General features: G+C 36.6%; 1 protein-coding gene across 2 annotated transcripts in view; it reads left to right on the plus strand.

The window, feature by feature from the left end:
• The first annotated feature begins 267 nt into the window (after nucleotides 1-267).
• Nucleotides 268-14,569, plus strand: part of VTA1 (vesicle trafficking 1) — a 70,498-nt gene continuing 56,196 nt past the window's right edge. The window contains exon 1 of one of the 2 annotated variants that reach the window (XM_019967513.2): nucleotides 268-438. In XM_019967513.2, the coding sequence (XP_019823072.2) occupies nucleotides 327-438 (112 nt within the window). In that variant the 5' untranslated portion in view covers nucleotides 268-326. The remainder of the gene's footprint in view (nucleotides 439-14,569) is intronic. The other variant, XM_019967511.2, reaches the window with a different exon arrangement.

The following is a 14,569-nucleotide window of genomic DNA, read 5'->3' on the forward strand; positions in this document are numbered from 1 at the left end:
CCAGTCCTTAAGCCACAAAAGCGGGGGTCGATGGCGAAACAAAGAGAAGTAAAACAAAATCTCTGGTCCCTCCTGCCAGCAGCCAGCAGAGAGCGCTGGTTCCATAGGCAGCTGGATGGCCGAAGCGCTTAGCTCCTCTCGGCTCTAACCGCTACGTACCAGGCAAACTGAGGTTGTCCCTGCTGCCAACCCGTAGTTGCCTCGCTGTCGCTGAGCAACGGGGAAATGGGTGGGATTTGCCGTGCGCGTTCGTGCGGGCACCCTCCCAGGCGGAAGCGGAAGTGTCGGCGGCCGGCGAGTAGGAAGTGGTGATTCCTGAAGAGGAGATGGCTGCTCTTGCTACACTCCCCCCGCTGCCCCCACAGTTTAAGAGCATACAGCATCATCTGAGGACGGCTCAGGAGCATGACAAGCGAGACCCTGTGGTGGCATATTACTGTGAGTCCTTCCGAGTCTCCGCGGTCCTCCTTGGCCTCCCCTCCCCACCCCCGCCCCCTGGTTCTTAAGGCCGTCCCCGCCTCCCTAGCTTTAGACCTGAGCTTTGACCTCTGACCTGTCCCCGGGGTCCCGCCCTCCTTAGGGATCCCCAAGTTCCCTGCCCGCTCCAGGCCTCAGAAAGGCAAAACCTCGAAAGTACTTTAGCGTCCACCAACTAAATATTTTTAAACGGAATACATGGGCTCATGGACTCTGAAACAGTGTTCTAAAGTTTTCTCCCTGTGTGTACACACAGGAGCTTTCTGTCTCCACTAGGAAATCGTGAAATTAACCTGGGTAGTTAAGTAACTGAGTTGGGGCTGAAAGGAAGATAAGTGTTCCAAAGACAGTAGTGATGTGGGCAAAAGGAAGATTGACTAATTGAAAACATTGTAATGAGTGTGGGTTACTTATGACAACTTGCAGGCCCATTCATAAATAAAGAGTGGCTGCTACAGAACAAACACTTGTATTTACCGATTTGTCCTTCTGCATTTAAACTGCTGTCTTCTACCAGTGAGAACTTGTAGCCTTGATTTTGAGCAATAAATGAGGTTGAGACATTTGGTGACACACTCTCACTTGGGTTGTGATACAGTTGATGAAAAACACAGATCAGACTTGATCACACTTTTTCCTTTGTGCTAAAGACAGTAGTTCCATTATAGGTTATTTTATATTCCACATTCTAACTTTGCTGCAAATAAAACAAGTGACCAAGCAACCATAGTACGCTGAAAAGGATTTTTAACTTTGAGAAGCTCAGTGTAAGGTGTCCTCTTTCATAGACAGTATAAGGTTAGCCGAAATACGGTCCACTGCTATCCCGGCCATAAACCAGGAGTACCCCATTTTCACTCCTCAAATGTGCAAGGCCCTTTCAAACCTCCACATTCTTCCCTTTCTTGGAAATCTACCCTTTTTTCCACTTGGCGAACTCCTTAATTCAGATTCTAACTCAGTGTCACCTCTTCTGTGGGCAGTAAGATGATTACTCTCAAGGCTTTACCTCCTCAGTTTGTTCGGATCATAACAACATTTTTGCGTTATACTTGTTTTTCAGGTTCCTCAAGCAGGGACCATTAGTCATTCATTCAGCTTGTATTTATTGAGATTTTACCTGTATGAGTATTACCAGGCACAGTGCCTACAGCATTCATGAAGCTTACATATTGGGGGGTGGGGGAGGGGTTGGATTAAACAGTAAAATGAGTAAATTTATATAGAATATTATAAGATTGTGAAGAAAATTAAAGCTGGGAAAGAACAGGGAGTACCAGGAGTAGGGTGGTAGGAAGTGAGGGAGGGATTTCATTTTCAGAGTGGTCAGGGAAAGCTTCGCTGAGTTCACATCTGAACAAACTTAACAGGAGTGAAAAGCAAGCTTTGCATCACCTGGGCGAGAGTGCTCTCCATAGAGGGGATAGCAAGTGCAAAAGTCCTGAGGTAGGGGCTTGCTTAAAAGAGGATTAAAGTGACTATTGTAACTAGAGTGAATAGAGCAAGCAGAAAAGCAATGTGATTAAAGTCAGAGAGATTATTTCTTGTAACAATTAAGTGGGAACCCTTGATTCTGTCTAGAAGCAGTCCCTCCATGGGCGCTGTATTCTACACGTTTGTTACTCTCCTGGGACCCTTTATTTCCTGTGTCACTATCTTCCCTTTTTTGCTGTTTCTTCCTAAACTTGCCCCGGTTCCCTTTATTTAAAAAATAAAAGGAGCTCTCACTGTGACATTCCCCTGGAGTTGCAGTCCTGTCGGCCCAGCCTCAAAGCTAGGCTTGAAATAGTTGTCTGTAGTTGTCTTTAGATCCTTACCTCATAGATCTTTTTCAGCCCATTGCAGTCTGGTTTTCAATCCCATTATTTCACTGAAACTGCTCTCAGCAGGGTCAAGAACCATGATTTTTATTGCTAAAACCAGGTGTCACTTAAAAAATATTTTTGTTATGAAGCACTGGAGAAGGAAATGGCAACCCACTCCAGTACTTTTGCCTGGAAAATTCCATGGACAAAGGAGCCTGGTAGACTACAGTCCAGGGGGTCACAAAGAGTCGGACACGACTGAGCCACTTCTCTTTCTTTCTTATGTGCGTGTTAAAGAACATATATAATGTGTACATACAGTTCAAGGAATAGTAAAATGAATGCTAATATATCTACCATGCTTGCTGTGATTAGACTTTCAAATTTTTGCTGATCTGGTGAGTGTGAAATGATGTCTCACTGGAGTGAAATTTGCAATTCACTGAGTCTTAATAAGGTTGAGCATCTTTTCATATGTTAATTAACCATTTGTGATTTCCTATTGAAATACCTACTTATTACTTTTGACCATTTTCTATTTCATTGTTTTAATCTAGCTACTGATCTTTTGGTATTGCAAATGTCTTTTCAAAGTTTATTTGAGAAGTTTGATTTTTGATTTTTCATTCTATTTATGAAATCCTTTGATGTGCAAAAGTTCTTAATTTTAAAATATGACCAATTGAGTAATCTCTAATGATTTATGTTCCGATTTTCTAGGTCTTGATTTCTTTTTGTGTACCTTATTTGAGATTTTGGCTTCCTGAGTTTGTAGATGGGTGTCTTTCATCAAATCTAGAAAATTCTCTACTTTCAATTATTGTTTCTCTGCTATCTCTGTTCTTTCCTTCAATTTTAATTAGACGTGTTGCATTTTCCTCCTTTAGCTTCTTTATCTCTTAATGCTTTGATAGTTTGTGTCCATTTTCTTTCTATGCTGCATTCTGTGTATTTCTCTAGGTCAGTGTTCCCCTTCATATATTGTATAACCCATCTGTTACATTTCTATTAACATTTTCATTTTTTATTTCTAGATGTTCTCTTACTTTGTTTTTAAATCAGCCTCACCATTTCTGATAATCTTTTAACTGTTTCAGAAGCACTCATTTCTTTAAGTGCTTTAAAAATATTTGCATTTATATTTGCTGTCTGATAATTACTGTATAGGTTATATTTTAGATCTGATTCTGCTGTGTAACAAAAAATGGCTTATGACAGTTTTTTTCTTGTAACTTAGGCACTAGAACTACTAAACCAGTACTCTTCAATCTTCAATATGCAAATAATTCTACAGGAATCATTTTCACATTTCGCAACTTCTGTGTTTCTTTCCTGACAAAGTTCCTTTGGTCAGGGTGGCAAAGTAGTATGCTTCCCTTCATTTATTTATTTATTTTTTACTATATCTTGTTCTCAATTGCCCTTTTCCTACTTTAAAGAATAAAAGCAGGCTCTCCTGCATCATTAGTATTTTTATGGTGAATTGTTCTGGAGGAGAAAGTGGAAAATCCTCCAGGGTGTCCAGAAAAAAAGGACAGTTCTAACAAATTACTGCTGTTAGTGAAACCTCCATTTATTAAGCTATTAGATAGAGCTTCCTGTCTTTATGTGTCTTATTTGGAAGAAAATCAGTTAGAGCACAGAATAAGCCTTTATCTAAAAATGCTGGGCATGGGAAACAAAGGATGTGAAAGGAACATTCTAACGTACAGCTTTTTATAAGGGGAGTCACCTGGAGTCATCTCCTTTCAGGAATAATTGGTCAAGAATGAATCTCAGAAGAAGGAGGAATTTTTCTTAGCTATTAGCAGCCATTGTTCAATCATTTTGGATTTTATACAGAGGAGTGCAAAGGCGCAGTTTGCAACCAAGGTCAAGTGCAAGATGGTATGGAGCATGTTGTCCTTGTTCTTGGGGAACATGGTAAGGCCATGTTCAAAACTGGCCTGTGTTGAAATTTCAAAATGGTAAGAGTTTTCATTATATGATCTTAGCGTTTCGTTCTCTGTTCCTTATTAAAGTGTCATTCCTGAGGACAGTTTAGTTCAGTTCAGTCGCTCGGTCGTGTCCAACTCTTTGCGACCCCATGAACCGCAGCACGCCAGGCCTCCCTGTCCATCACCAACTCCTGGAGTCCACCCAAACCCATGTCCATCGAGTTGGTGATGCCATCCAACCATCTCATCCTCTGTCATCCCCTTCTCCTGCCCTCGATCTTTCCCAGCATCAGGGTCTTTTCCAGTGAGTCAGCTCTTTGCGTCAGGTGGCCAAAGTATTGGAGTTTCAGCTTCAACATCAGTCCTTCCAGTGAACACCCAGGACTGATCTCCTTTAGGATGGACTGAGGTAAAAGCAAAAGGGAAATGCTGAAGTGGGAGTAACTTATTTCATTCAGGTGACAAGCTCATATCAAGGTCTGTAGGTTATCAAAATTTTAGTCTTAGAATCCAGAAATGAGAAAGAGTGTGTGGGAACATGTGTTAATGTTTATTTGAATTAGAGAAGTCATATTTTTCTGAAAAAAGTAAGCCTCCAATGGCTGATTGGTTTGACTTGAGCAGTTTTGCCATTTATGTAGAATGGTGAACATTCTCCTCAAATGAGGTAAATTTTCAGCTCTGAAGTGTTTTGCTTTTTTCAGAAATACATTTAAAACAAGTGATAAGATTAAAATATTATGACTTTTTTTTCCTACCAGAGGATGTTGAAACAAACACTATTTCAGTTTTCCGAATCCTGTCTCATTCTTAGAATAAAAAGAAGCCTTTGAAAGCAAATGATGAGTCTTTATAAGGTCTTTTCTGTATACTTCAGAGGAATTGAGAAAATGAATACTCTGATGAAGGGGTGACACATTCTTTTCTAGTCTTAAAACAAATTTTGAGGCAAACCTAATTAAAATGTCAGCTAAGAAAGATTATTAAAAATGTTATTTGATGATAAGTCATGATGTGGTTTTTAGCCTATAACCCAGAAGGAATTTAAAGAATTTGGTAGTTTTGCTGTGACAAAGCTTCCATTCTCATCTGCTGCTTTATGTGAATGAATTTTCTCCCTTGTTAAATTCATAAAAGTGAAAGCAGGAATAGAACCAATACTCTGGTTCGTTATGAGGATAAATCATGTTCATTCATAGATAGGCGGTTTACCTCATGCACTTCCAAGGAAAGTTTACTTTTTATACTTAGCGATTATTAAGATAAATAAAATTCATATTGTTTTAAATGTTACGTCGTTATACATAACAATTGCAAAAACTCAATTCCAGAAGAAACATTTTAACACATAGCACCTTCTCTCAGGAAATTTAATAAAAATTTAAATTTAAATTTTTATATACTTTTGTTGCAGAGCAGTGTGATAGGATAATCAAGTAACACCTTTGAGCTTGCAGATACATTTTTATAATAAAATCCTGTAAAGTACATAGAAATATGGGTTAAAAGAAAATAAGACAGTGTATTCTGACTCTTGAAAAAAATAATTTTTTTATCTGAAAAGATTGTAATAGATACCAAATTGCTATGGTGTTTACAGTTGAAAGAGTGATAAAATTTTTAGATGTCAGTACTTGACATCTATAGTACAGAAATTGCATTTTTTACCTGTTTAAACTTCAGATAAAAAGTAGTAAATGTCAACCTAAAAATGTGTGAAGGGATACATTTCTGTAACCTTAGAGCAAACAAAAATTTTCTAAATTCCTAGAGCAAGGAAGAATTTTTTGTGAGAAGAAAAACTAAAGGTTATTTTGCTAAAGTACTCACTGATTTATAAAAGTTCGGTATTATCTTATATTTCCTCTCTGTATGTTGCGCTCTGCCTGGAATCCCCTATGACTTCCTCTTAATCAAATTTAACTCCTATTGACTCAGTACTTTTTACTTTTTTTCCTTTTGAACTGTGTGTAGCTGGAGTAAGCTATGCATTGGAGGCATTATTCAGACACATTGATAGACACTTAAATGTCTGTCAGTCTTAAATGAATAATCGGGGTTTTCCATCCTCTGGATCACTTTTCAGTATGCATTGTGTTTTGATTTTCAGATATTTGGTTGGTGTTTTTGTTTTCTAATATTTTGTTGATCTCTTAAGTTAGTGGTTTTTTGTGTCATTTTTTGGTCATGCCTCTTGGCTTATGGGATCTTAGTTCTCCAACCAGGAATTTAACCCAGGCCCTCGGCAGTGAGAGCTTGGAGTCTTAACCACTGGACTACCAGGAAATTCCCGACTCAGTATTTTTTGCAGATTGGTTTTCCTGAGCTCATATGATGTCTAGAAATGGTATCAAGTATATCCCTCCTCTTGATCCTCTTGATCCTCTTTACCTTTCAGTCTCCTGGATTCTCTTGAAAGACAGGGATTGATACCTTGTTTTCTCTCACCACCTGACACATAATTGGCATTCATAAATATTTAACGAATGCCATTGTTGTAAATGTTACAAATATTCCAGCCTTACTAGAATATTCACTTTGAGAGCAAGAAATATGTCTTAAATTGATGATCATTGAATCTCTTAACTCCTAATACAGTACCAAAGCCATGGTGGATAATTGGAAATTATGTAGTTTACATGTAATATGTGTTGATTGAATAAATATAGGGTAATTCATAGTTTTTTCACATGCTCTTACTGCAGTAAGGAAACATAATGAAAAGAATCTTGAAGCACAGTATTTCATAGCTTGTGGCTACTAGACTGTCATAGAGATGTCATAGGATGTGCCCTCTGTGCTTCCTCATTTCCAGTATTTTGTGATTTCCAGAAATGATTTAGATCTGGCCTTAATGGGAATACTCTAGTGTGTTATCATTTTTTGTTACCTTAGTATTCCTATATTTCTAAGTTGTTTGATCTTTTATTTTCTTTTTAAGTCAGGAATAAGTGTTGAAATATCATATATCAAATTACTTTTTGACTATATGCTTAGAGTTTACTTCTTCGACCTTTTTAATTAGTAGTAACAAATTATTGAATTTACTCTTACTTGGAACATCTCACTCCTGGAAAAAATTCTGTTAGATTTTTTTTTTCATTAAATTATTTTGAAATAATTATAGATCCACAGTTAGAAGAAATAATACAAAGAGATCTGTGTGACTTTTACTCATTGTGCCCAGTGGTAATATCTTGCAAAGTCATAGTACAGTATCACAGCCAGAATATTGATATTGACACAATCTACCCATCTCTTTTAGACTTACGTAGTTTTCCATGAATTCATTTGTGTATATATCTGTATTTAGCTCTAAATAGTTCTCTCAAGTGGAGGTTCATGTATCCAACACCACAGTGAAGATAGAAGTTGTCTAAGAAGAATCCTTAATGTTAATCCTGTTGCAGCCAGAAGTTTATGCTTTGGGGATGTTCTTTTGTATACTTGTCAATTTCTCACATTTAAAAAATTTAACTTGAGCTAATGTTGATGCGTCAAAGTTTTCTAGAATATCTTTCATATCTGTCAGATTTTCAGATTTATTAGTTAAGAAATTACAAACTTAACCTTCCCTTCCTTTCTTCATACCTGTCACAGTCAGCCCAGTCATCAAATGTTTAAATTTTTACTTACCTTCTTAGTTTCTTTGACATCATACCCTCATCTTACATCTAAGCTATTGAGATAGCTTCCTACCTTCTACTTCAAGCTAAGTGAAAGTTGCTCAGTCGTGTGCAACTCTTTGTGATCCCATGGACTATATAGCCTGCCAGGCTCCTCTGTCCATGGGGATTCTGCAGGCAAGAATACTGGAATGGGTAGCTGTTCTCTTCTCCAGGGGATCTTCCCAACCTAGGGATCAAACCCAGGTCTCATGCATTGCAGGCAGATTCTTTATCGTCTGAGCCACCAGGGAAGCCCCTACTTCAAGCAGGTAGTACCTGTTGCTACCTGAAAGTTCTACTTTAAATGCTCAGTGAAAATAAAATTTTATTCACAGAATAAAAGAAGGATAAAGTTAACTAAACATTTAGAAACCTGTGCTGCACAAGCAGTACAATTAATTTATAAAAGCATTGCATTAGGACAAGAATGTTTCCAATAGATGAAAGACAGAGGGCCAGTGTCCTTAATAGGGAAAACACTCATACAAATCCATTTTAAAAAATGAAAACTATGATCCACATAAATGGACAGAAATGTGTATGTACTACTAAAATAGAGCATACTAATTTTTAACGTTTAGCTGAATTAGTAGCAAGTGTAAATTAAGACGGCATACCATTTTTTGACTAAAGTTATAACTCATACAAAATGAGTATGTGATGAAATTCTCCTTGACATGGCTGTGTGAATTTTTAGAAAGCATTTTATCGGAGTATATAGAATTGTAAAAGTATCTGATGTACAGTAATTCCAGTTTTGAAAAGCTTCTGCCTAGGAAATAATCACTAATATATGAAGAACTTTAGGATTATCTGAACAATTATATACGTTTGTGGCAAGCTCAAAAACAGCCTAAACATATATCATGGTGGAAATGGTTAAGTTTTGGTATATCCATTGCACAGAAAATGATGTAATCATTTAGAAATTAGAAAGCATCTTTTGTAACATGGGGAAAGATTGATATAAAAATGCAGGATATAAAATTATATATATACTATTATTTGAACTTTTCACTGCAAATGGTGACTGCAGCCATGAAATTAAAAGATGCTTGCTCCTTGGAAGAAAAGCTATGAAAACCTAGACAGCATATTAAAAAGCAGAGACCTTACTTTGCCAACAAAAGTCCATCTAGTCAAGGCTATGGTTTTTCCAGTAGTCATGTATGGATGTGAGAGTTGGACCGTAAAGAAAGCTGAGTGCTGAAGAATTGATGCTTTTGAACTGTGGTGTTGGAGAAGACTCTTGAGAGTCCCATGGACTGCAAGGAGATCCAGCCAGTCCATTCTAAAGATCAGTTGGGTGTTCTTTGGAAGCACTGATGCTAAAGCTGAAACTCCAATACTGTGGCCACCTGATGTGAAGAGCTGACTCATTGGAAAAGACCCTGATGCTGGGAAAGATTGAAGGCATACATAATAAACTTAGAGGAAAAAATTGCATCTTTAGGTTTCTGGATAGTTTTCTTTTGTCTTTTTAAAAATTTTCCTATAAGTGGGCATGTTTCATACCATCATTACTAAACAACAAAAGCTTTACTAAAAGCAAAAATATTTTTTAAACACCAATAGTAGCTCCATCTGACTATCAGAAAAAATAAGTGCCTTTAGTGATAACTCATGATTTGAACATGGCATCATCTTCTGTAATTTTAATCAAGCTGAATTTCACTCCATTTCTAGAACCTGACTGACCTTCTGTTGTCTCCAGACCTTCCAACATTGTTCTCCAGCCCTTGACACCTCTTCCCCTCCTTACCAAATCCACTCCATTTTTACCCTTAAGATTCTAGCTTAAATGTCACTTTCTCTGGGAGGCTTTGTCTTAAACTCCCTGGTTTTAAGATGCATCATCTCTCGGTCCTCATTGTGCCTTGTATGGCTTTATCTTCATTGCTTTTCATATGCCTGCTGTCCCTTCTAGAGTGTAAACTTAAGGAGACTGTACCCTGCTAGGGCCTCTTGATTCATTCACTGTACCAGGTAGTGCTCGGCCACTAAAGATACTTACACAATAAGGAATAGATACTCCAAAAATGATGAATTGATCTGACTTTTGAGGCAGCCATGGTCCCCATAGCTACACCTTATAGTTGTCATGGAATAAAGAGGCCAGATAACTAACATTCATGGAGCTTTTGGCATTCGTAACGGTCCTTTTCTTCTGGGTATCTGATTTGAACCTTATAGTCATCCTGGTCCTTCTGTTACTAAGTGATGGAACCGGAACCTGAATGACAGATGCTAGATGAGAAGTGGGTACATGAAAAATTGTTGAGAGTAGGTAGTAATTAGAATAGCAGTTACAGAGTGAAGGTAAAGGGACTTGTTAAATCAGTGGGAAAACAAAGGGAACCAGTGCAGTAATCTGGAAGATCCCTGATAAGTGGAGAGTGGAAATGAGGACAGGCTTGATGTTACTGACATCAATTTCTGAGCTTTGTATGTCTCTCTTTTTTTTTTTTTTGCCTTAATGAAGCCAGAAAATATTTGAGTTCCTACTAAACATAGGCACCATATGATAAATATTTTGATTCTGTGACATTTGATGTTGTGGATAAAGCAAAAACTAGAAAGATTCCTTCCCTTTAAACTGTGTGTTGATATTTAGTATCAATATCAACTATCAACACATAAAGTTCATATTAAATATCAACATACAAAGTTTCAGATTTGGTTTTTAAAAGTTTCCTCTAGGGGGTGGTATTGTACAATTAATAGACATTCAGTGACCATGTATAAATGTTCTTTGAGAGTCATTTCTTTATATGACCATAGGAAAATCAGATGTGGTTGTTCAGGAAGTTGAAAATACATATGGTATATTTCATATACAAGATGTCATAGGACACCAGTGTAAATGTTTAAAGGCTAAATAATAATGAATTTTTATTGATGGTGATAAGCTACTTGGATATTAGGATTAATAATCAGTTGCCTGTTATTTGCTGTTAATCACATAAATTGATTTTAATGACTAATAAATTTGACTAAGCCAATTAAAGATAAGCAGTTTTTTTGTGCTGGTTTCTGAATCTGTAGCAACTAATTTGAGCTCATAGTCCTTTTGTCTAAGTATGTATCATTTCTTTTTTGTAAGCTGACTCCAGATACTTTACTGTAGCATGACAGGTTAATAATAAAAACCTCGGAAAGTTGGACTGCTGACTTATCCATTAACATTCCATTTCTTTTTTTATTTTGCAAACATATTTGCAGACATGAATTTTATATTGTAGAATAGTCATTTTAATAATTACTCCTGTTTTGAGTAAATCGTTTTGGTTTTAGACTCTTTAAGCTAACACACACATACACACACACACTAGCAGTACAGTAACTTGTCACAGGCTGTGTGTGTGTGCTCAGTTGCTTCGGTCGTGCCCGACTCTGTGACCCCATGGACTGTAGCCCTCCAGGCGCCTCTGTCCATGGAATTCTGTCAGCAAGATACTGGAGTGGGTTCCCATGCTCTCCTTCAGGGGATCTTCCTGACCCAGGGCTCGAACACGTTGGAGGCGAATTCTTTACCAACTGAGCCATCAGGGAACCCCTGTCACAGTCAGCTACTATATAAAATCGCATTTCACATATTAGTTTAGAACTTACTTTTCCCTTCTCTTGTCCTTTGGCTGTAGTTATCATATATTTCAATTATAAACCTGTAAACCCTAGAATGTAGTTATTTTTTAATTGTCCTTCTTAAAAAGAAATTTATAAAATGAGGAAATAAAATTTTTAGTATATTCCCGCATAATTACCATTTTCAGCATTCTTCATGCCTTTGTAGTTGGTTTTAAATATGGTGTCATTTTTTTGCCTGTTGAAAAGTTTATCATTTCCTTAATAGGATTGTCACCAATTCTATCAGCTTCTATGGTGTGAAACAAGCTTTTATTTTCATCCTTATTGAAAGATAATTTTGCTGGGCAAAGAATTCATCAATCATTTTTGCCACTCCTCCCCACCTTTAAGGGGGTGGACTCCAGTTACATATATGTTAGAGCATTTGATGGTTCCCCATACCTCACTGAAACTCTGGTTTTGTGTTTGTTTTCCTTTTCAGTCTTTTTACTCCCTGCTTTATTTTAGGTAGTTTCTACTGCTGTGTTCTGAAGTTCATTAGTTTTTTTCTTTTATGATATCTAAACTACTATTAATCCTGTCCAGTAAACTTTTCATTTTTATATTTCATTTCTGGATGGCCCTTTTGTGTTCCTTTGTGTATGTTCTATCTCCTCATTTTATTCATGGTTTCCATAAAATACTTCAAAATGATTTCCCAGTATTTTAATGTCATCATCTGCTATTTCCATTATTTTGTCATTGTTTTATTTTTTTATGTTCACATTCTTCCTCTGTTGCCATCATTAGTGATTTTTGATTGATTGAGGGACAAAGTGAATTTTAAGTTCTTGAATGTCTGTTCTTTGAAGGGATTAAATGCAACCAGCAATTAATTGCTGTTCAGTTTAATTCTTTGGTGCCTTGTTTTGTTTTTAGCTTTGGGGGGCAGTTCTAAAGTACTCCTTGCTTTAGGGACAGGTTAACCCTGTTTTATTTGGGGGCTGTCTACAGAATATCCTGGGTAAACCTCTGGGGCTCTCTGCTCCTTTTGGTTGGAACTTGAATGCATCCCAGCCCTGTGTGTGCCTTGGGAATAGTCCAGCTCACAGCTTCTGTTCGCTCTTTGGCCTGCGGCGTTTTCTCCTTCACATACACATGGCAGTGTTCACCTGAGCCTCAGGATAAACTCCTGTCTTTTCTGTGTAGCTCCAAACTCTTCAGAGCTCTGCCCCTCCATTTACAGCTGCCTCAGTCTCCCTGAACTCCAGTCCGTTTTCTCAACTCAGAGCACTGTGTTCTGTTTAGGATTCCCTTCCTACTCCTTAGACTGGGATGTACCTCCAGGCAGAATGCTAGGCTGATATTGGTGTCATCTCATATGTTTCCTTTCTTCAGATGTCCTAATCTTACCATGTCTGTTTCCATTGTCCAAAAAACTCTTTTATATATTTTGTCTAGTTTTCTTTGATTGTTCACAGTAGGATGGCAAATATTACTCCTTATGGCCAGAGTTAGACTCTGTGTTGTTATTTTAGTAATCAGATCATCACTATTATTTACTAAGTACCAGCACAGTCTTTTAGTAGGAATTCAGAAGGAGCTAACTTTTCTTAAAGCTATTATATTATGACAGAAGCTCTAAAAATACTTAATGAAGGAATGAGTGAAGTATATACCCTTTATTAGGATATATTCATTCATACTTTGTTTTTATTTTAATTTTGTCCCTTCACAAAGACAATACTAACCATAGAGCAGGTATTTATAATATACTTATGAGTAGAATAATATATTTGGTTCTATTTACTGGAATAAAATTTGGCTTTATTCCTACTTGAGTGCTATATTTATTTAACCGACTAGTACATCACTCTTAACAATTGCTTTTATGTGCCTTTTGTGTCTATATATCATGCATTTCATATTTTTAGATTTCTCATGTATAAATGAGGATGTCATAGAATGTTAATGTTTAGATTTAATGAAACTTTGAAGTATACATGCCTTGAGGATTAGTAAATATTTGTCTCCTAAATGCTTCACATTAAAGTTAGGTTGGAAAGTATTTAATCCTTTTGCAAATATGCCTCATTACTCATCTTTTAAAAATATTTATTCATAAAAATAAACACATTTCCTTGATGAAATAAATATATTTCCCTATAGGTGATTCTAGCTACATATTTATTCTGTTTTACTAGGTAATTTTCCATGTTGGACATCAATTTTTCTTCATACTGCTGCTTCTACAATGAATTACTTGTCCTGAACAGAGTTTTATATAAAAGTAGTCCTTTTTCCCATCTGTATGACTAAAAGATCTTTTGGTGTATAAATTTTCATAAGTAGATTTAACATTTTTTCACTGTATTAATATTAGAAAATGTGTCTTGTTGTACAACTACAAATTGTAAACCATGTAAGATACTCAGAAATATAGAAGCTAGGCAAATTTGTACTTAAATCTTTTCAATTTTGAGAAGATTCTTTCCAGTCCTTCAATTAAAGGTGTTACTTTGTAATAATGTCCTTGTAGTTGCAAAGACTGAATATGCATATAAGCCAAGAAGAAAATGCGTGTAAGTGAAACCATTAAACTGTGTTGTCATTGCACTGTATTTCAAGTGTCAGCCACTTGTATTAAGGTTAGCTTTTAGACGGTAAGAAGCTTATATTATATTTGTGTTGTGAAGAAAATTGATGATGGTTGTGGTGGTAGTGAATTGGGAATAAATCTGATTCTCACTTCAAAGGAGATACCGATAATCTCGATTTTTATTATGAGCAATGGTGGAAGTAGTTAAAAGTAACAAATCAGAAACAAAATTGAACTTTTTACATAGGAATAAATAACATTCTCTTGATAACAAGAAAATACTGATTAGTTTTCTGTGTGTTTGCTTAATGGACTTTTACCGTTGCTGGATAGCCATTTATTTCCACGGTTGCTCTATTAAATAGCTCACTATGCTCCATAGATGGTAGAGTTCATATACTGTCCACTTGGTAATAAAATAAGGAGAAAGACCTCCCAGGGAAATGAAGCTCACTCCTCTATTTCCTCACATTGTGTTACTATGTTGACTAATAGTATATATAGACAGTAAATAAT

This window comes from Bos indicus, chromosome 9, assembly GCF_029378745.1.
Source record: "Bos indicus isolate NIAB-ARS_2022 breed Sahiwal x Tharparkar chromosome 9, NIAB-ARS_B.indTharparkar_mat_pri_1.0, whole genome shotgun sequence".
Taxonomy (NCBI): Eukaryota; Metazoa; Chordata; class Mammalia; order Artiodactyla; family Bovidae; genus Bos; species Bos indicus.